The 23440-nt window shown below is 34.6% G+C and overlaps 5 protein-coding genes across 6 annotated transcripts; all 5 read left to right on the top strand.

Moving 5' to 3' along the window:
- Positions 1-625: 625 nt before the first annotated feature.
- Positions 626-2952, top strand: LOC126550765 (uncharacterized). The gene is made up of 2 exons (XM_050202856.1): positions 626-1615; positions 1675-2952. Exons 1-2 carry the CDS (start codon positions 626-628, stop codon positions 2950-2952), a joined length of 2268 nt encoding a protein of 755 aa, XP_050058813.1.
- A 776-nt stretch (positions 2953-3728) lies between these two features.
- Positions 3729-6430, top strand: LOC126551180 (uncharacterized). Of its 2 annotated transcripts, XM_050204003.1 has the most exons (3): positions 3729-3779; positions 4048-4160; positions 4215-6430. In XM_050204003.1, exons 2-3 carry the CDS (start codon positions 4058-4060, stop codon positions 5972-5974), a joined length of 1863 nt encoding a protein of 620 aa, XP_050059960.1. In that variant the 5' UTR covers positions 3729-3779; positions 4048-4057; the 3' UTR covers positions 5975-6430. The 2 variants fall into 2 exon arrangements, with proteins under 2 accessions (XP_050059960.1, XP_050059959.1); XM_050204002.1 differs by having other exon boundaries at positions 3736-4160.
- An 843-nt stretch (positions 6431-7273) lies between these two features.
- Positions 7274-9663, top strand: LOC126550764 (uncharacterized). Its single transcript, XM_050202855.1, has 2 exons — positions 7274-9047; positions 9167-9663. Exons 1-2 carry the CDS (start codon positions 7274-7276, stop codon positions 9661-9663), a joined length of 2271 nt encoding a protein of 756 aa, XP_050058812.1.
- Positions 9664-19693: 10030 nt separating this feature from the next.
- LOC126550763 (uncharacterized) lies at positions 19694-20628 on the top strand. The gene is made up of 2 exons (XM_050202854.1): positions 19694-20218; positions 20350-20628. The coding sequence occupies exons 1-2, from the start codon at positions 19739-19741 to the stop codon at positions 20626-20628; spliced, it is 759 nt and encodes a 252-aa protein (XP_050058811.1). The 5' UTR covers positions 19694-19738.
- A 9-nt stretch (positions 20629-20637) lies between these two features.
- LOC126550760 (uncharacterized) lies at positions 20638-23428 on the top strand. The gene is made up of 2 exons (XM_050202848.1): positions 20638-20849; positions 20931-23428. The coding sequence occupies exons 1-2, from the start codon at positions 20735-20737 to the stop codon at positions 23426-23428; spliced, it is 2613 nt and encodes an 870-aa protein (XP_050058805.1). The 5' UTR covers positions 20638-20734.
- The last annotated feature ends 12 nt before the right edge of the window (positions 23429-23440 follow it).

Raw genomic sequence — 23440 nt, 5'->3', positions numbered from 1 at the left:
TTATTATACTATACATATTTTTACTTGTTGGGCCAAAAGGGCGCGTAAATTATTATTATATTATATCTTTTACCACACCTACAATTTGAGTTACCATTTTTATTCTTAGTTACCCGTGTCCCTAGATTTAAGTATACACACCACAATTATACACACCTACACACACCACCGCACACTAGCACTCTTTGGTCTTGCTCGGCGACCCCGGCCACTTCCTTAGAGTCGCTATACACACATACACACACATACACAGGTCGGTCGGTGTGCAGCGCACGAATTATTTTGGTGACCGGGCGCGCGTATTAGCTTTATATGCTCCCGGCCCGTTCATTTTGGTGACCTCGACGTGATTTTTTTATTTTTGTTGTTGTGAATTGTTGTATAATCGTTGTATTGAATTTTAATTTATTAAATTATATTATATAATAGGTGTTTCGTTGGCGCTATCGATAAATTAATTAATTATTCTATAACGAAGTGTAATCTGCTTTCATTGTAGATAGTTGGATCGTATTATAATTTATTTAATTGCGTTCAAGAGAATTTCGTCTTGCTATTATTATTTTTATTGGTCTGTTTTCTAATATTTTTGAATTGATATTTAATTTGTAAATTTTATAACACGATGGTGCTTGATGATGATGATAGGGAGCAAAAATTAATAAGTGATTTACGGAGAAAGCGCGGGGTAGTGAAGGCGTCTCTAACGCGCATACGTACATTTATTCAAAATTTTAAACCCGGCGTAGATGCCATAACGTTATTGGAATTTCGTCAGGAAGAATTACCAGTGCTCAATCGCAAGTTTGATGACATCCAGTCACAAATTGAGCTGATCGATGTTGATAACGCTGAGTTATTTGAGCAAGAAAGAGAACAGTTTGAAAATGATTTTTTCGCTACTAGGTCGGAAATGCAAGAGCTGATAAATGCGGAAAAGAGTCATAACTCGTCAATGCAAAATAATAATTCTATGAACACAACTATGTCAGCTCATAGAGCTAGATTGGCACCGTTAGCATTGCCGACATTTGATGGCAATATACAAGAGTGGGAATCTTATTTTGATTGTTTCAAGGCGATGGTGCATAATGAGGATGCTTACCCACCAGCTCAAAAATTTTCGTACTTAAGATCTTCACTGTCCGGGGCAGCATTGGATGTTATCAAAGCTATTCCGATGACAGAAGGCAACTATTCCGTAGCAATAAAAAGGTTACAACAGAGATACGAAAATAGAAGTATGGTTATACAATCTCACATTCGTGCTATATTGGATTTTCCGCAGGTGGATTCCGCTATAGCAAATGAACTACAAGCGCTGCACTCTAATGTGGTTTCTCATGTCGCAGCACTAGAAGCACTAGGGCAGCCAGTAGATATGTGGGACGCCTGGCTGGTTACAGTTTTGCTTAGAAAAGTTGACCATGCAACTTGTCATGAATGGCAGTTGCGACGTACCAATAATGAGCTGCCGAAATATAAAGACTTGGAAGAATTTTTGTCAAGTCGCTGTATAGCCTTTGAAAATTCGGAAACATGGGACAGCAGTAAGACAGCAGTCAAGAAAAAATGGTCCAATCCGGGAAGAAAGGTTACATTAGCTGCAGTGGAAGTTAAATCAGAGAAATGCCCTTGCTGTGATCAAATGCATAAGATATATACATGTAAAAGATTAAAGAACTTCCACAAGGGGAGCGTTTCAACATTGTTAGAGGTGCGAGATTATGTTTTAATTGTTTTAGCCCTTATCACATGGCTCCTTCCTGTCAATCGAAATTCGTTTGCCAACTTTGCAAAGGAAAACACAATACAATGTTGCATTTTGACAAGTTAAGTCAAAGAGATACAATTAAGAAGTTTAATAGTAGCATACCAACTGAAGATCAGCAAACACCTTCTGCTTCTTCACATGGTCAACAGCCGCCGGTTCATTCTATTTTAGCAGCAAAATCAATTGATTCACATGTCTTTCTTTCTACTGCTGTAGTGCAAGTAACTGATGGTCGTGGTTTTATGCGTGACTGTAGAGCAGTGTTAGATAGTGGATCAATGGTGAACTTTATTTCAAGGAGTTTATTAAATGTTTTGCAACTTGCCACTCAGAAAACAGAATTACCAATTAGGGGTGTGGGAGCTAGTCGAGTTCAATCTGTAGCCAAGGTTGAAATACATTTAAGGTCCAAGGTCACAAATTTCAAATTAGTTTTGCCATGTTTTGTATTACCAACTATAGTCAGTCAACTTCCACCATGTGCTGCACCAGCAAAATGTTGGAAAATTCCTTTAGAATTTGAATCTAAATTAGCAGATCCTAAGTTCAACGAAGCCGGATCAATTGATCTCTTAATTGGGGCTGGAATATTTTATGAGCTTTTAGAAGTAGATCGAGTGCCACTGGGGATTGGTAACCTTAGTTTACAGGATACGAAACTAGGATGGATAGTTACCGGCGGACTTGAAGTAACTTGTCTTTTAGGAGTTAATTCTCTTGGAGAATCTATAGAAAGTGATTGGAAGCCAGTACTTGCAGATAAAGAGCAATATGGACAAGGATCAAAGGCAAATCAGAGGTGTGCTGAAGAAGAAGAAACTCTTCAACATTTTCAAGATTCAGTTAGGCGAAATGAAGAGGGTCGCTTTGTTCTGCGTTTACCAACCAAGCCTGAAATACAAAATTTAGGTGATAGTCTAGTAATGGCGACATCCAGATTTATCAATATTGAAAGGCGACTTCAACGAGACGAAACGTTAAGAGTGGAATACGTTAAATTCATGAATGAATACATAGATATGGGGCACATGCGAGAAGTAAAGTGTGAAGAAAGGTTGCTAAAGAATGCATACTATCTACCACATCATCCAGTGTTAAAATTATCTAGTCTTACGACAAAGACTAGGGGTGGTTTTCGATGGCTCAGCAAGAACTACATCTGGATTATCACTAAATGATGTGCTGATGCGTGGACCTACGGTTCAAGAAGATATCTTTTCAATATTAACTCGATTTCGAAAACATCAGTACGTCATTACGGCTGACATTGAGAAAATGTTTCGCCAGATAATGGTAGCTGAGGAAGATTGCCATTACAAAGGGTACTTTGGCGTGCAAATCCTAGTGAAGAAATCCGCACTTATAATCTTTTGACAGTCACATATGGAACTACGCCCGCCTCGTTTATGGCAACGCAATGTTTAGTGACACTCGCTCAAGAGTATAAAAACAAAAATAGAAAAGTGGCACAAGTAATTGATAGAGATTTCTACATGGACGATTTAATGACGGGTTGTGATACAGTAGAAGAATGTATGCAGCTGCAGAAAGATATAACCGTCGTCTTAGAATCTGCAAAATTACCATTACGCAAATGGTGCTCAAATTCTCCCACCATCATTGCCACCATAAGTGAGAACCAAAATGATCCTTTGTTTGCTTTAAATCTCGGCGATGAAGATAGTGTTAAGTCATTAGGATTAGGGTGGAGTCACCATCTATGGCCAGTATCCATCTATGGCCAGTTTAGTTTTAAACATTATTTATTAGCAGTATTTTGTATTCCACAGTTATAATCTTGTGGTTGAATATTAAGTTGGATACACTGATTCATTACACATTCAATCTTATCATTTTACGGGTTTTTTTTTTTTTTTTAATCACAAATTCATAATGTTGATATTATTATTGTTGTTTCTTAGCAACATTGTTAAGAAAATGTAATTTTGTTTTATTTTTTTGTGAAGAATATTTTATAATTTGTTGGTGTTGACTACACAATCAGGTTCGTATTATTTCATATAATATTATTACATTAATGTGCTTCAAAAAAATGTTTTGTACATTGTATTTTATATGGTGGCCTTAAAGGGGCCTACATTTTGTTGAAAACTCTATCTATGGACAGACGATGGCCATAAATGGATCGTTATGAGACTCTTTTAATGGCCACTTACATTTATTTTATGCTTCACTTAGAGCTACCTACCTAGTTATACCTATTTGTCTGAATTGAATTTCATTATTAGCTTGGTAATAATTGTTTTAAATAGTACATTTAAAATGGCTTCAAAACCAACTACATCAAAAACCAAGAGTAACACACCAAAAAGATGTATATATTCTCCATCCAAAGTTCAGCAAGCATTGGATGCAATTCACAAAGGTAGATTGTTGTAGACATTGATTACATAAATAAAGTAAAAATAATTTTGCTTAGGAATGAATACATCAACAGCAAGCAGGATATTTAATGTACCCCGCACTACACTCAGGAACAAGCTTGAAGGCAAGTCGCCAGTTGAATCTGTAGGACACGGTGGAGTAACATCCATACTTGGAGATGAAACTGAAGCTTTATTAGTAGAATGGGTGCTAACTTGTGCCAAAATGGGGTTTCCTGTAGATCGGGAGGGGCTGTTAAGTTCAGTTAAGAAACTAGTGGATGAATCAGAAATGAAAACTCCATTTATAAATAATAGACCAGGTAAAAAATGGTTTTATGGATTTATGAACCGCCACAAGTGTTTGTCCCAAAAACATGCTGAATATGTAAACAAAGCAAGGGGATCAGTGACCGAGGAAAAAATAAGAAAATGGTTTGATGAAGTTTCTGAGCTATTGGGCGAAAATTTGTATGTGTTGAACTACCCAGAACGAGTATTTAATATGGATGAAACGTGTTTCTATTTAGCTCCAAAAGGAGAACTTATATTAGGGCCTCGTGGATGTAATGTGTATGATGAACAGACAAACAACAATAAAGAAAACATAACAACACTTTTTGCAGCCAACGCTTTGGGTAATTGGGCACCCCCTTTAACAATTTATAAGTATGAACGCATTCCAGCAAAGATTGCACAGTCTGCTCCTCCAGGATGGGGGTTAGGCAAGTCTGAAAATGGTTGGATGACTGCAGAAACTTTTTTTGAATACATGGCAAACATATTTCTTCCTCATCTAATACAGTCAAATATTTCTAGACCCGTTATTATATTCTTAGATGGTCACAGTTCGCATCTTAGCTTACATCTGAGTAAGTTTTGTAGGGAAAATGGTCTGATTTTAATAGCTCTTTATCCCAATTCAACTCATATCCTACAACCACTAGATGTAGCAGTATTTGGACCACTCAAGTCATCGTGGAAAAAAACTGTGAAGCAATGGCGAATCGACAATGATAGAGAAATAAGCAAATTTGATATGCCAACTGCATTATCTAACATCATGAATACACCAAATATGTCGAAGAATGTTCAATCTGGTTTTAGATCTACTGGTCTATTACCATTTAATCCAAATAATGTAGATTATACCAAAGTTATAATACGTTCAGTCCCAACACAACAGAACACCTCAAAAAATAATGAAATACAATTGCATTTGAAATTCATCGAAAAAAACACTGATAGTAATCTATTAAAAGAATTTAAGAGAGCCTATATAGGAGGATATGAGTGGGATGGTGATATCAAAGCTACAATGCTGTTTAATTTGTGGTCCACATGTGTAACTCAAACTAACAATGAGAAAACAAGAACAGAGTCAACCTCACAAGCAACAACTTTTGATTCCTTTGATTCCTATATGAGTCCAACATCAGCACAATTAACAACAATTAGTTTAGAATCAACAACTATGAACAATTCCAGTACATCCTGTCAATTAGAAAACCAACCATCCACAAGTCATGATTCTCCTACTACTTTAATCTTACCAACACGACGATCATTAACATCAGTATTTGAGGATGTAATTAAGTGGCCAGTACAGCAGGTATCAAAATCAAAAAGAAAAAGAGAATATACTCCAAGTGTCATAACATCAGACAGGTGGGTACAATTTCATGAACTAAAAGAAGCAGACAAATTAAAAAAAGATGAGGAAAGAGAAAATAAAAGGAAAGCCATACAAGACAGAAAAAGGGTAGCTGAAGAAAAAAAAAAGGGTAAAGACATTAAAAAAGAAAATACCAATTGATTCAGATAGTGAACACTCAGAAACTAACCAAAGTTGGAGTTCAATCAGTCACCACAGTCTAGAAGAACCACTTGCTGTGCCCATACAATCTATGGATTTGGTTTTATCAACATCAGACTTGAAGCCCGGTGATTATATTATTGTAAAATTTGAAACGTCGAACAAAAGAAAACTCATTTACAAATATGTAGCATCAGTTCTTAAAATAACTGATATAAATGATATTGAAATACAATGTTTTGAATCAATAGACGAAGAAAACACTGAATTTGTTCCTATTGACAATGATGTGAGCATGATTGGCATAGAGAGTATTGTAGGGAAACTGCCTGTACCTGAACTGAAATTATCTGGTAGACAACTAAAATCTGTCTTCCCAGGTGTTGTTGACATATTCGAGAAATTTTAAGACTGTTTAATACAATATAAAATTAAAGACTGTTAGGTTTAGCAAAGAAAAAAATAATGTCCTGACTAAGAAGTATATACCTAACTTCAATTAACTATTTTAATAGCTAGGTTTGCTACATAATGTTTTATTTTATTGTTAATTTAATTTAGTATTTACAATATTAAATTATTCATTGTTTTTTTTTTAACACAGAAAGTACTGTTTTTGTTAAAAATTTGAATTTTATGTTTTAGTTTGTTTATTTTATAATTTTAAACTGTTATCTATATTAATATATTATATGGCCTAAGTAAACATGTTATACCTATTTGAAAATGTAAAGACTGTTACGTTTAACAAAGACTGTTCCTAGCAACAAAGCATATAATTATATTACTATTTTTAATTCCAAAATTTGGTGCATAATACCTATTACTCATTGTTAATATTTAAAAACTGTTAACTATATTAATACCTACTTAGGTATGTATGAAATAAAGAAAGATCTTAAAAGTAAAATGTTGTACCTATTTGAAATTTTGGTTTTTAAAATATTTAACTACTTATTTGTAGGTATAATTTTAGTTGTGTATCCATAATTGAGTAATGAAGTATACAATTATTTTTATAATGATGAAATACAGTGTTATTTATCATTACATTTAAATTTTTAAGATTTTTTTAGTATTGGCCATAATTGGGTATTTTATTGGCCATAGCTGGTGATTGCCGGCCATAAATGGGAGGAAAAGGTAAATAATAATAAAAAAATTATTTCTCATTAGATACTTTACTTATGAACCCAATATTTTAGCTAAGTATTAAACTTGTTATGATGATAACATGGTAAAAATTTCAAAGCTCAAACATCAACAAGTAAAACGCAATAGTATGATTTGTCTAGAAAAATGCTTAAGGTGGCCATAGCTGGTGACTCCACCCTATGTTGGCAACCAGTGCCCGATCAATTCAAGTTTAATATTTCTATACCTTTAGACAGGATGAACCTTACAAAGAGAAAGTTGCTCTCTGAACTAAATAAGGTGTTTGATCCTCTAGGTTTTTTGGGTCCTGTGTTGATCAAAGGTAAGATTTTTCTTCAACATCTTTGGCAGCAAAAAATTAATTGGGATGCACCATTACAAGTAGATATCCAAGAAAAATGGAAGAAATACTACTCTGGACTAGAATCTCTCAAAGAGCTTTCCATTGATCGTAAGTGCAAAGTACAATCTGGTGAATTATTTGAAATTCATGGATTCTGTGATGCATCTATGGAAGCTTACGGAGCATGTCTATATATACGTAGTTCAGATCAGCAAGGGATATGGCACTCACGGTTACTCTGTTCAAAAACTAGAGTAGCACCATTAAAAGTTGCAACTATTCCTCGGCTAGAACTAAGTGGGGCACTTCTCTTGGCTCAGTTGGCAGCTAAGGTAGCTGACTCTTGGAATATTAACTGTGAAACTATCCATTTGTGGACTGATTCAATGATAGTTTTAGGGTGGCTAAATAGTCATTCATCACGATTAAAAACATTCGTAGCTAATCGTGTCAGCCAAATTCTAGAAATTACAAAGGCACCGCAATGGCATCACGTAGCAACAAATGAAAATCCAGCCGACATACTTTCTAGAGGCATTACAACGCAAGAATTACAAGATGCTACGACTTGGTGGTTTGGTCCACAATGGTTATCGAGCGATACAATTTCTTGGAAGAGTCAGTCCATGCTTGCATTAATGCCGGAAGAAACACTACCGGAACTTAGGCCTGTTCAGTTGAGTTTAACTATAGTAAAGTTTAAAAATGGTTTGCTAGATAGGTATTCTAAGTGGGAAAGGCTAGTTCGGGCAACTGCTTGGATTTTGAAATTTATTCAGTTTTTAAGATTAAAAAGATGCAAACAAGGCTTTGTTAAATATCTCACGGTATCAGATTTTAGCAATGCAGAATCTTGGCTAATAAGATGCGCACAAAAAGATGAGTTTGCAATTGAAAATAAGGCATTAACTGAAGGTAAAAACGTGCCAAGAAATAGTAAGTTAAAAGGACTATCTCCATTTATCAGTACAGATAACCTAATTGTAGTTGGAGGAAGATTGCATAATTCAACCCTATCAAATGAACAAAAACACCCCATAATTTTACCATTTGGTCATAAGGTAACAAGATTAATTTTTATATATTATCATGAAATTTTATTACACGGAGGACCACAGTTGTTACTAGCAGAAATAAGACTTCGATTTTGGCCTATAAAAGGTAGGATAGCAGCTCGTTCCACTGCATTGCGTTGTGTAACATGTGTTCGTTCTAAACCTAAATTTTTGAATCCAATCATGGGAATTCTGCCAAGTCCAAGAGTACGCCCTTCTAGACCATTTTCGACAACAGGTGTTGATTTTGCAGGCCCTTTGAATCTCAGAAGTGGCATACGCCGCGTTACCAGCATTAAAATGTGGATTGCGGTTTTTGTGTGCTTAGCAACAAGAGCAATACATCTGGAGCCAGTAGTAGGGCTCACGAGTAATGCCTTTTTTGCCGCACTACGGCGATTTATGGCACGGAGAGGAAAATGTTCAAAGATATATAGTGACAATGGTACAAATTTTGTTGGTGTTCAACGTGAACTAGCAAACTATATAAAAGATGCCGACGCAAATATAGCTCAGGATGGTATACAATGGCACTTTAATCCCCCGCTGCACCACATTTTGGTGGAATTTGGGAAAGCGCAGTAAAAAGTGCAAAACATCATTTAACTAGGGTAGTAAAAGATTCAAGACTTACTTTAGAAGAATTAGGAACCTTACTTTGTCAGATTGAGGCATGTTTGAACTCTCGTCCGTTAACACCGTTAAGCCTTGATGCTCTGGACTTAGAGCCTATAACACCGGCACACTTTTTAATTGGTGGACCACTTCTTTTAGCACCAGAACCCGATTTGTCAAAAGAAAACATAGATATATTACGGAGGTGGAAATATGTGCAAGCCTTGATGCAAATGTTTTGGAAACGTTGGTCAAAAGAATATTTGCCACAGCTCCAAGTTAGAGGTCGTTGGGTATCTCAAACTGAACAGATGAAAATTGGAGATATAGTAATCATCAAAGAAGAATTTGCACCACCAGGAAAATGGAAATTAGGAAGAGTAGCAAAAACGCATCCAGGTAGTGATGGGATTGTACGAGTAGTCACTTTAAAGACAGCAAATTGTGATGAGCTGAAAAGACCGGTAGTGAAGCTATGTCGTCTACCAGTAGAGCCAGAAAACTCTAATATTGAAAAATAGAACCAGATGGCTTAAGCCTTAAATGTTGAAATCAAGATTTCAACGGGGGGAGAATGTTGCCGCCCGGAATGCAATAATATAATACAGCTAGCCACTTATTATATAGGTCAACGGCCTATATTTGTCACCGGCCGATCACACACACACACGCACATACATATTACTGTTTATTTTATATTATTGTTTAAATTTGTGTTTTAATTGTTGTGTGAGTTATATAATATTAAGATTACGCGTGAAGAATCGCAATCAGCGCATTATTATGTCTTCCCGTCCGCCCGCGTCGTCGGTATAATATTATAATTATGTTAGTCTTCTCTCCAGCGTCATTGCAATATAGCTGCTGTACGTGCGCTAATCGCCGTTGTTTTTTTATATACTTAAAAAAGTTCGTGTTTGTGAGCGCGAATCTCTAGTTTTATTATATTTTGTGGGCGCGAATAGCCACTTTGTTATTTTATTTTGCTTAGGCGCTAATCGCCGCAAATTCTTTTTATAATATTATATAGTGTGCGCTAATCGCCGCTATTATTATATTGATATTGCACTGTGGGCGCGAATCGCCAATTTTATTGTATATTGTGTGAGCGCAAATCGCCACATTATTGTTATTTTTGTGTGAGCACTAATTGCCACATATTTTTTTTATTATTGTATTGTGAGCGCAAATCGCCATCTAGTCTTTTTTTTGTGTATTATTTAAATTATTATATCCGTGTTGTGTGTGTCATTTTTATTATATAGCTTTAGGTGCAGCTGGCCAGCTGAGCACCGACAATATTGTGAGTTATTTTTTATTTATTTATTATTATTTATATTATATTATTATTTGTATTATATTTGGTTGTGCCGAACCGGCAACTATTATTATACTATACATATTTTTACTTGTTGGGCCAAAAGGGCCGTAAATTTTATTATTATATTATATCTTTTACCACACCTACAATTTGAGTTACCATTTTTATTCTTAGTTACCCGTGTCCCTAGATTTAAGTATACACACCACAATTATACACACCTACACACACCACCGCACACTAGCACTCTTTGGTCTTGCTCGGCGACCCCGGCCACTTCCTTAGAGTCGCTATACACACATACACACACATACACAGGTCGGTCGGTGTGCAGCGCACGAATTATTTTGGTGACCGGGCGCGCGTATTAGCTTTATATGCTCCCGGCCCGTTCACAATAATTCCGACACGTTTTTTTCAAACGACTGAACCACAATATAATTATGATAATTACGCGTTAGATTTAAAAAGAATAATGCAGGAAACACATAAGATAGCAAGGGAAAATCTAATAAAAAAGAAAAATTCCAATAAGCAATATTATGACCAAAACGCAAACATATTAGAATTACACGTAGGAGATAAAGTGTTACTAAAAGAACAGAACAAGAAAAACGCATTATGTTTTAATTGGTCAGGGCCATACTAGGTGATAATGATTCACGACAATGAAAATATAACAATAAAGAAAGGGAGGAAGGACTACAGGATCCACATTAATAATACAAAAAAATATTTCGAGACCGAAACACTTCAGGTGTCGTAACATATTTATATATATATAGCTGTAGGGTCCTCTAAGTTTTTTTTATTTGTTATAAGTAATCATAGTCATATCATTATCATTAGTATTATTTAGTAAATTCGTTATCAGGTATGATATATCGAAATATGACATTCGAAGCTAATATGAGAAGCTTTCTAGCGTATCATTTTATTCAAATCAATCTAATATTAGAAATATATAAAGCCGAGACCGATATATTATTCGACGTCATACAAGCAGCCAAAGTAGGATTAATACACCCAAGCTTATTAACCCCCAAGAGTTACTAAAACAGCTTATAAATATTAAGGTAGGGATGCCAAGTGGTACAGACTTACCCATAGATTTAAATGAAAGTAATGTACAAGAAATGATACCCCTATCAGACATAACGATATATTATTCTAATGACAAAATTGTTTTTATTTTAAATATACCTTTAGTATATCAATACGAATTGACACTTTTTCAGCTAATACCTTTACCAGATTGTAATAATAATAATTGTGTTTATATAAAGCCTAATTATAAGTATTTAGCTGTAAGTAAATCTAAAGAAATGTATTCAGTCTATGATGAAATTGACCAAAGCCTTTGTAAACATGCCGGCGATTTCCTTTTATGTCCTGAAATTTATCCTTTACATCCTAGAAGCGGACTTCCTATATGCGAGGTGCTTTTACTACAAGAGCCAAAAGAGGTTCCAGACAGCCAGACAGTTGCGAAATCATGCAAGTGCAGTTGCGAGCAAATATATTTCACAAATTGAAGTTCAAGAACGAATGGATCTATGCTACACCAGGAGAAACCATATTCATTACATGCGACCAAGACAAGAGAAGTACAAATCATTTCCTAGAAGGAATAGGTATACTATCTTTAAACGAAACGTGTAAAGCCTATGCGTCACGCGACCTATTGATTCCACATAAAGTTGAAACAGATACTGAACTAATTTATTTTGTACCAAATTCTCAAATTAAAGAACCTGAAGATCGATATGCTAGGTTAACGACTAATATTTTGGAAAATAAGCATATTCGAACCAACCAGATGTTCGATTTAAATATAGTCGCAAAGTCAACAACGGAAATTAAAGAAATGGTGATCAAAGATGCCAAGACAGAACAAATACGAAATAGTAAACGCAGACACGACTATTTATTATATGTAATTAGTACAATAACAATTATCTGTATTGTTCTAACTATAATAAGATGCACAGAAAAACAACCATGGTGCACAATAAGCAGTACCAGGAGATCCAGACGAAATATCGCAACAGATCCAGAAGTAGAATTATGGCATTTTCAAACTCCAGTACAAGTCGAAGAACCATACCCGACAGAACCAAACGAAGACGTTCCAGCAACTAATCGAACACAGGACCAGATCAAGGACGACATTATTCCATTACCATCCGCACCTCAGATCAAGACAAGGTATTCCGTGTACCCCACCCCGATGTGATACGGAGTATCGTCTTATAGGGGAGAATGTAGTAAACCGACGTTTTTAGTATAAAAACGTAGTTCCGAAGTCCAGTGGCCTATGACTATATCACGCCACCGAGTCGGACCACTAATGCCGTTTCCTGATTGGATTAGACACATCACGCCACTTCATAGACGTAGATCATTCGATTCTCCATCACGGCATGTTCCATATAAATATGAGTCCTCATCATAGATTTAATTAGAGTTAGTTAAGAGTCAGTTAGACTAAGTCAGTGTTGTCACTTGCTCTCCGGTAGCTAAGTACTTGTGCTTACGCTAACGAAAGCCTTTTCATTTATTGTTTTAACAAGTTAATAAACGTATCAATTATCTTATTATTTTATTGTTAACTTATATACCTCAACTCTCCAACCTACGACGGAAAGTGCATTCGTTGTAAAAGAAGCGTGCAGTAACTATCACTGGTTACTACAGGGTGCAAGGGTAATACACCTGCTGGCTGCTGTACAGTAGGATTCGGATGCATGTTTTCGAATGACAAGATGTAGAAAATCTATATTTTATAATATCAAACTTTTAGAAAATCTGTGATTAAGAAAAATGTTATTTTATATACGAGTAAACAGTAAAAAAAAAAAAATTAAAATATTTTTAAACATTTAAATTCTAAGTTTTATTTTCTAAAACACAGTATTTCTAAAACTCGGCATTCTAGAATATAACTTTCTAAAAGCTGCCTCAATACCGTATAATAGGTTACAAGTAGGTTACTGTGATGGATGGTATTAAATTTTATTCAATGATATATCAGTTTGTTTTTCCCGGCGCGTTAAATGCCAAATGCTTTAATGACGAACACTTTAAACCAAACGCATTTGGGCCCATAGACTTCTTGGCTTAAAATTACATTTAACGGTAATTTGTACTTTTTATAGTGTCTGCAATAAAATTATTATTATTTTTTTTTATCGTTTTTGGTTGTTGAAAAACATGTTGAATAAAGTAACATGCTATTTTTGACTATTTTGGCATGACATAAATTATACAAAATAGATGATAAATTATAAAACAATTATGTACATTATAAAAATCAATAACATTTGCAATTATTTTGTAATAAAAAAATAATAAGATATTAAATTTTTTAGCAAAAGATAATGTTTTTCATAAATAGTTTATGGTGAAACAAACAATTGTATAAAAATGATATTTTAAATAAATGTTTTAAGCTCAAATTTTATACTGAAACGGAGAATCACGATTTAAGTTATTCATTTGTAATTTAAAAATATTATTATAAGATAGGCTGACAGACCATTTTTTCTCAAAATTTTTTTTTAGTAAAAAATGATTTTATGTAATTGATTAAAATTTAATATATCCATTACAGTAACCCACACTATACCTACTTGCCTACCTTTTTATCTGATAAATGCCGATTAAATTTGTTGTTTTATTATGGAGTCATTAAAAATTAAATATCACAGGCAGCTAGATATGCAAATTAAATTAGGGATGGAACAATTAAACGAAATAAAAATGTACTGTATAAATATTTTTATACCTTTCTATTGTTAAATCCCATATTTGTTTACATAAATAATAAAATCCATATTTGATAAGTTCTATTAAAACAACTTAAAATGTTCATTACATAATTCTACATAATTGATACTGATAAATGAAAAATAAATTTATATTGCATTAATTGTTTTGTCTTTTTCATATTATTGTATATTCAGTTTGTAATAAATAAAATAAAATAAAATTCTATGGAGTACCTATATAACTTTAATGTATTATCATTTTTAAATATATTTTTCTAAAATATACTTAACATGAAAATTTGATGGAGCTTGGGCCTCAAATAATCTCCAATGTTAGATGGCCTTATTCCAAAAAAAAAAAACCAACCAACAATTTGTTACATTTGTAATAAATTACCTTACTTAAATTATACATACTCTAGTGAACACATATACATATATATAAATATTCTAATAAATCAATTACCCAAGTTCAAATGTACATGGGTATCAGAAAACATAACAAAAAGTTAATAAAAATATGCTGTATACAAATTACAGTTACATACAATTATTGCCTCAACTACATAAATAATACATGTCATTCATCCCCAGGAATGTCGTTTAAAAATAAGGTATTATTAACATCCTTTAAATATTTGCCATTTGATGAGTACCGGCAATTATTAACAGAAGTTAATAATGAAGATTATTGCACTTCACCTCCAGTGAAACCGGCTTGGGATGTGATATTGTATCACAAAAGCAGTAAATCAATGGATTGGAAAAGTGACCAGTTTCGTTGGTGTGAATATGGTAGGAAGCAAATTCCTAAAGCTGATCCATATCTTCAATGTATTTATTACAAATCTTTTGTTGTCGATAAGAAATTCACTAGGATGGCATATTCATTACTGAGCGATGGTAAATTTCCTTCTACGACCATTGTTCATTATTTTGGATCTACTGATGGTATCATTGATACATCTTATAGGAACATGAATCTTAAGCTTGGAAATGATAATTTTAGACCACATGTTATGACATCTAAATCTCAACTTCAATGTCAAAAAGATAATTTAGTTTGCTCACCTAAACAATTATATAGGAAGCAAATTACACTAATTGATGTACACCCAGCTCAGGAACCAGTAATGGCACCGAAGAATTATAAACAGTGTGTAAACACTATAGAGACGAAAGACGTATGCTGTCAAGTGATGATGTATTTGGGTTATATCTATTACATGAGGAAGTACCGAGCTTTATTCAAAACATGCAATTCGTTCCAAACTTTGTTGTAGTTTTGATGACTGAAAATATGGCAGAACTTTTTACAACTATTAGTAATTTACCTGAATTAGTCTTGCATTGTGGCACTACTTTCAATATTGGAGATTTTTACCTGTCAATACTGATTTTTTAACATCCATTATTTGAAAGCAAACCAGTTATACCATTGGCATATCTTATGCATCATACAAAAAAGTACGAAGTTCATAAAATTTTTTTTGAAACTGTATTATTAAGATGGAATGCAATTGGGAACAAAGGTTTAAAGATTGTAACTGATCGAGAAGCAGCAATCAAAAAAGCTATTAAAACAGTGCTTCCAGATATAACATTGTTTTATTGTTGGAATCATTTACAGAGAGATGTAGGATTTTGGCTGAAAAAGAAATTAAATTCAGAGCAAACTGATGAAATAATTTATAAAAATAATATTTGGAACTTACTTGACAGTGAAAGTGAAGCAGAATTCTGTAAGAAACTTCATGAAATGTCTTCTGTATGGAGTGCAGAATTTTTAAATTATTTCAACAAATATTTGAAAATAGAATAAAACATTTAACTGAACTTCAATGTTTTTCAGTCAAGGGAGAAAGTGATGATTATTTGGTAAAGTTATTTTCCGGAAAAATTGATACATGTACAATGTACATGTCATCTGAGGAAAAAATGTCATTATATTAAAGCATTTAGAGACATCTAGAGTCTAAGTTGGTCTAAATTTCTAAAAGTCTAAAACGAATATTCAAAATAGCTCAAAAAAACTCAAAATATTTTGAAAATTAAATCATGTAAAGAAAATGCCAATCTAAATAACTGGTAAAATTTTCAAGTATCTACGACTTATACTTTTTGAATAATAACAAATATTTAAAATCGTTTGAGGATAAATCGTTATTTAACGCGGTTTTGTAAAAATTTCAAACACTCATAAAATTCTTTTGTCTGAATTCGGTAGAGTTTTTTTTACAGATATTTGAAGAAAAATGTATGGAGAACCTTGTACCAAATTTTCAAAACTTAGTTATAAAAGAAAAAAATTTTACGATTTTCCAACCACAAAATTACTTGCAAATTTTCACAATTTTGACATATTTTGTATAAATTCGAACTTTAAGAACTTATAAAGAAAAATTGTGACAAACGATTTCGGACTTTTTTTTATCACTTTAAGAACAACTTATAAGAAACCTTGTATTAAATTTTCAAGATTTTCTGGTCAGCCAAAAAATTTTTATCGTTATTTAAAAAAAAATACTTAGAAAAATTGAAAATTTCAATTGTCTATAAATAGTTCAAAAAAAACTCAAAATTCTTTGAAAATTTAACTGTGTACGGAGAGCGCTAATATAAACATTTGGAGAAAATTTCAAGTATTTACATCGATATGTTTTTGAGTTATAGCAAAATAAAAAATTCGATTTTGACGTAAACTGATTTTGCTTAAAAAATCCCGTTTTTCCCTCATTTTTTTGGGGTTTTTCTCGATTCATTTCAAAAATATTGAAAATTTTTAACTTTTGACCACCCAAAGTACCAACTAGATTCAATTTTCTTTTCAAAGAGGGACTGAAGTCAAAAATCGAAGCATTTTTACTGCTCCAAATGTTGTCGACAGACACAAAACAAAAAAAATCACACATCATTGTAAAATCAATACATTCATCACTCCGTTCAGAATCTAAAAATATACTTATCGCCAGTATCGTATTATCATATCGTATCGGTGTATACAATTTTCTAATAATATGTGTTAACGTGTAATGCATAAATATACAATGAACATAATATTTTAAGTAGGTACCTAATAAAAACATTGGATGACGTATGAAATTAAATATTCTGTGCCAACAAATACCCATTTATTTCTTGTTACTTGTCTTCCCTGACTGGATAGGTACTCATATAATATATTTATATCATTGTCCATTGCCATCGAGAATTCGAGACTGCCAAATGCCATATTCTAGAGCAGGAGTCGGCAACCCGCAGCTCGTGTAGCGATTTTATGCGGCTCGCGAATACAATTTATAATTATTATAAAAGTATAAAACTATAGAATAACAGACTATGTTAGTTGATAAAAAAATTTCAAGTGTAAATAAAATAACTTGTATGGCCCCTGATTTTTTTTTTTTATGGCCTTTGACATCATAAAGATTGCCGATCCCTGGTCTAGAGCACGTTGAGTGCCACAGTATTTATGATGGGTAATTGGTATATAGTTCATTTCCGTGTTAAAACTGAACCGCGACATCGACGGTCGACTACGTGTTGACATCGGTTCTCCACGTCCGACGAAACCAGCCAAAATCGTCCAAAAACGAGCACTCTGTATTAGCATTCTTGGATTACAGATTTATTAATTTATTATAGTATTAATCTACATTCTACAGTACCAAATAAATAATAATAGTTTTGTTATCAACAAATGCCAAATGGATACCTATAAAAATAAATATGTAATTGTTAAGGACCTGTACTGTCCGTATCAATTACTTTATATGCATAAGATCATACAATGTCAAATTTCCTAACTTATATAATTAATACTACAGGCACACGAGTACAGGACACGAGAGAGTGGAATAATTAATAATTTGACAATTAAAGTAAAATCACAAGTCTCTTTACAAAAGTCGAAACTCGGTGTCTTGACGATTCGATAAGAATCATGGGTAAGAATACACAAGCAGTCGTTCCGGGACCCCTCGTATGACGGAGTCACCACCCACTCTTGTAAAAAATCATATATAAGACAGACCGAGACAAAAGCTCGACAGACGGTTACTGTATAACCAACGAATAGGGATATCTATGACACTCAGAGGCCGGTCGTAACACCACTCACCATCTTATTTTATATATTTTACTTTAAGCTTATAATAATTGTATTCGTGCAAGAACTATTTTAATAAACAATTAACTTATACTTGAACAACACGACGTAGGTATTCATTTTGTACGTTGATGCATGAATCGACCTAGTCGGGACGCAACATAATAAATGCTATGCAAAAGCAAAATGTAAATATAAAATGTACCATAGTTTGCGAACAGTGCGAATATAAACACATTATTACATACTCAAGCAAAATGCTCCCTATATGTTATTAAAATAACCTATTATTATTTTTATCAGCCAATTAATGACAACATACATAATATAATATTATATTATTGGAACCTCCGCGTGTTCATCTCGACATTGTCGTCGCCGTCGTCGTCAACCGGAGAAAAATAATTATTAATACCCACTAAAAATAGCTTTCTACCCAAAATCCAAATTATAACGACGTATAAAAATCAAAATAATAGTGTCTATAACCGATAAAGCAATACACCCATAAAGATACACATAATATTTTGTCGATTACGTGTCGACCGCGATCCTGGAGACCCGACAACGGCGACTACAGTCAACAGTTGTCGACAACGTGTTGGCCCATCATTGTTATTTGTATAGTGTTTAACTGTGTAAGTAATTGTGACTTGTAAATTTTTTTGATTTATAAATATCTACTTATATTATATTATTATACAATTGTTTAAATCGACAAAACTGAAAGTAGATACCCTAACAACATCATATAATCCCATTTATGTTTCTGAAATATGACATTGAAACAAATGTAATATTGCAAAACATAGGTAACATTTAGTAACAATTACGTAACCGAAACATTGCATATTAGTTGCTAAGTCCGCTTATTGATAACTTACATTTTGATAACAATGTAATAATTCTGAATCATTTATACTGAATATAACTGAAACTAATATTTATTGCAGTAATGTTTCATTCATGAAACTGATATGAATTACATAACCAATATAGGTATATAATATATATTCATATATAGTAATCAAATATATATCTGATATCTATTATATAAAAATAAGTCCGGTTTTCCTCCCTGACGCTATAACTCCAGAACGCACGAACCGATTTCCACGGTTTTGCATTCGTTGGAAAGGTCTTGGGCTCCGTGAGGTTTATAGCAAAGAAAATTCTGGAAAATTCAGGAAAAATTCAACAGAAAAGTGGGGAAATCGTTTTTCACATACAGCGCCATCTATTATACATAGCATGTACTTCAAACCAATAGCAACGGTGCGTGATAAAGTGTGTGACAGATAGTCATTATTCTCTGCTCAGTTAATTTCATTTAAGCTCAGTGTAAATTGTGGATCGTGCATTTGAAGTTAAATTCAACACTCTGTCCATAGTCCAAAATGCCTAGAGAACGACGTGCGAACATCGGCCGCCGCACAAGACATGCAAGCCAGCAACAAGTCTATTCAAGGAACTTAAGAGAAGAAAGACAAAATATAATAAGAGAAAATGACCGATTGAGACATCGCGTGAGCACACGAAGATCATTGGCATCATACAATCGCTTGGCATTCCAATATGATCCCACTGCGAACTACAGTGATGATGAAAATTTGGATATTGGACGAATGACGACTATATGCCGATATTGCAATGCGGTAAAGTTCAAAAGAGAAACGGTTGGATTGTGCTGCGCAAGTGGAAAAGTCAAACTGGATCCATTACTTACACCACCACAGCCACTGAAAACATTGTTTGATGGAAGTGATCCCGATTCCAGCCATTTTCTTCAACACATCCTTGAATTTAATAACTGCTTTCGCATGACTTCCTTTGGAGCTAATATCATTCGAGAAGGCGGCTTCATGCCGACTTGCAAGGTAAAAGATACAACACACATAACCAACACATAATTGCAACACATAACAACTTCATATACACCACACACTACACCATCACACGATTTACAATGTATTCATGAACAAATTTTAATGATTATTTGCAATTACAGATACAAGGTCAAATATATCATTTGCATGGTTCAATGGTGCCAACACCAGATGAACCGCATCAATTTCTGCAAATATATTTCATTTCGTCGATGGTGGATCAGCTGAACGTGCGGTGCAATATACAGGGAGCACAACAGTTAAAGAGACGAATTATTGAACAGTTGCAAGCATTTTTTCACGCTAATAATGCTGTGGTTAATATGTTCAAAACAGCATTGGAACGAATGCCATCGGATACGCACAAATTTCATAAGAGCGGATTGTACTCCAACAGGTGAACATGTGCGAAGATTCAATGCACCCACCGTTAATGATGTTGCTGCAATTATTGTTGGCGATCCAACTAAATCACGAGACATTGTCGTTCAGCGAAGAAGCAATATCATGCATCGTGTAAACGAGACACATCGTTTGTACGATGCGTTACAATATCCAATCATTTATTGGCAAGGGCAAGACGGATACGACATCACGTTGAAGATGGTCGATCCAATTACAGGTACAATATTCACACACTAATTATTTCCATTATTACTTTTATTGGTTTCCATTAACAATTCATTTAATTTTGCATTTTCAGGAGTATCAACGAATAATAAAAATCTAAGCGCAATGAATTACTATGCGTATCGTATGATGATTCGTACACATGAGGAGAATGTCATTCTGAAGTGCGGTCGGCTATTCCAGCAATTCGCTGTCGACATGTATGTCAAAGTCGAGACCGAACGTTTAGCGTTCATCAGATTCAATCAGCCAAAGCTACGATCTGAGGACTATATACACTTGCGTGATGCTATTCATTCAGATAGTGATGTTCAGAATATTGGACGACTGACGATTCTCCCATCAACTTATATCGGAAGCCCACGCCACATGCACGAATACGCTCAAGACGCTATGACGTACGTGCGAAATTATGGAACTCCGGATTTATTTATTACGGTCACATGCAATCCGAAGTGGACGGAAATTGAACGCGAGTTGGAACCGGGTCAAAAACCGCAAGATCGCCATGACATAATCGCCAGAGTATTTCAGCAAAAACTCAAGGTTATGATGGATGTGCTTACTAAGTATCGAGTTTTTGGTGACACACGTTGTTATATGTACTCGGTGGAATGGCAGAAGCGTGGACTACCGCATGCTCATATCCTAATTTGGTTGCTGAACAAATTACATTCAAATGAAGTGGATGACATCATATCAGCTGAAATTCCTGATCCAGTCACTGATCCCCGTCTACACGACATTGTGACGACACAGATGGTGCATGGACCGTGCGGTGCATTAAATCCATTATCGCCTTGCATGGCTGATGGAAAGTGCACAAAACGATATCCGCGACCGTTAGTTGCTGAAACAGTCACAGGGAACGATGGTTATCCAGTTTATCGTCGGCGTTCAAAAGAAGATAACGGTCGAACTATCAAAGTTAAAGGTCAAAATCAAGAGATTGAGATCGGAAATGAATTCATTGTACCATATTGCCCGCTGCTATCACTAATTTTCGAAACACATGCAAACGTTGAGAGTTGTCATTCGGCCAAATCAATCAAATATTTGTGCAAGTACGTCACAAAAGGCAGCGACATGGCTGTGTTTGGTATTGCGTCGGAAAATGTGAATGACGAAATCAGCAACTTCCAAATGGGCAGATACGTCAGTACTAATGAAGCACTGTGGCGATTATTGTCATTTCAAATTCATGAAAGATATCCCACAGTTGTACATTTAGCAGTGCATTTGGAAAATGGCCAAAGAGTTTACTTCACTGAGGCTAATGCGGCACAACGAGCTGAGAGAACACCATCGACAACATTGACTAGCTTCTTTGCAATGTGTGAAGCAGATCCATTCGCAGCGACGCTGATGTACGTTGAAATGCCCAAGTATTACACTTGGAATCAATCAACAAAGAAATTCCAACGTCGCAAACAAGGAACCCCAGTTCCAGACTGGCCACAGGTGTTTTCAACTGATGCACTAGGTCGTATGTACACTGTTCATCCTAGAAACGATGAATGTTTTTATTTGCGACTGCTGTTAGTAAATGTACGTGGACCGAAATCATTTGCGCATTTGAAAACTGTGAATGGCCACCAATGCCAAACATATCGAGAAGCATGTCAACTATTGGGTTTGCTGGAGAACGATTCTCATTGGGATTTAACACTTGCAGATTCAGTTGTTTCATCAAATGCGTACCAAATACGAACGCTGTTCGCAATTATCATCACCACATGTTTTCCTTCACAACCAATTCAGTTATGGAACAAATACAAAGACGCCATATGTGAAGATATCTTGCATCGCTTGCGTATTCAAACGAATAATCCTGACATCCAAATAACCGATGAAATCTACAATGAAGGATTGATTCTGATTGAGGATCAATGCTTGACTATTGCAAACAAGCTACTGATTGAAGTAGGAATGATTGCGCCAAATCGATCGATGCACGATGCATTCAACCAAGAATTAAATCGAGAGCTGCAATACAATGTTGATACATTGCAGGAATTCGTTAGAAATAATGTTCCGTTGCTGAATGAACAGCAAAAACAAGTATACAAAACATTAATGCAAGCGGTGGACAATAATACTGGTGGTCTATTCTTCCTGGATGCACCTGGAGGAACAGGGAAAACATTTGTCATTTCATTGATTTTGGCCACTAATCGATCAAGATGTGACATAGCTTTGGCGTTAGCATCATCTGGAATTGCGGCGACTCTTCTAGATGGCGGTCGTACTGCACATTCTGCGCTTAAGTTGCCACTCAATTTAAACACAATTGATACTCCAACGTGCAATATTTCCCGATCCAGTGCAATGGGAAAATTGTTAATGCAATGCAAGCTCATTGTTTGGGATGAGTGCACAATGGCACATAAGAAATCACTTGAAGCACTTAACTTCACACTGAAGGATCTTCGGAGAAATAACAACATCTTTGGCGGCTTGATGATATTGTTGGCAGGCGATTTCAGGCAGACGTTGCCAGTAGTTCCCCGTGGAACGCCTGCAGATGAATTGAATGCTTGCCTAAGGCATCACCTTTATGGAATAACGTAAAAACATTATCGC

Source organism: Aphis gossypii, chromosome 3 (assembly GCF_020184175.1).
Source record: "Aphis gossypii isolate Hap1 chromosome 3, ASM2018417v2, whole genome shotgun sequence".
NCBI classification, from domain to species: Eukaryota; Metazoa; Arthropoda; class Insecta; order Hemiptera; family Aphididae; genus Aphis; species Aphis gossypii.
The sequence above is the reverse complement of the archived record's forward strand: the minus strand, read 5'-3'. Positions and strand labels throughout refer to the sequence as shown.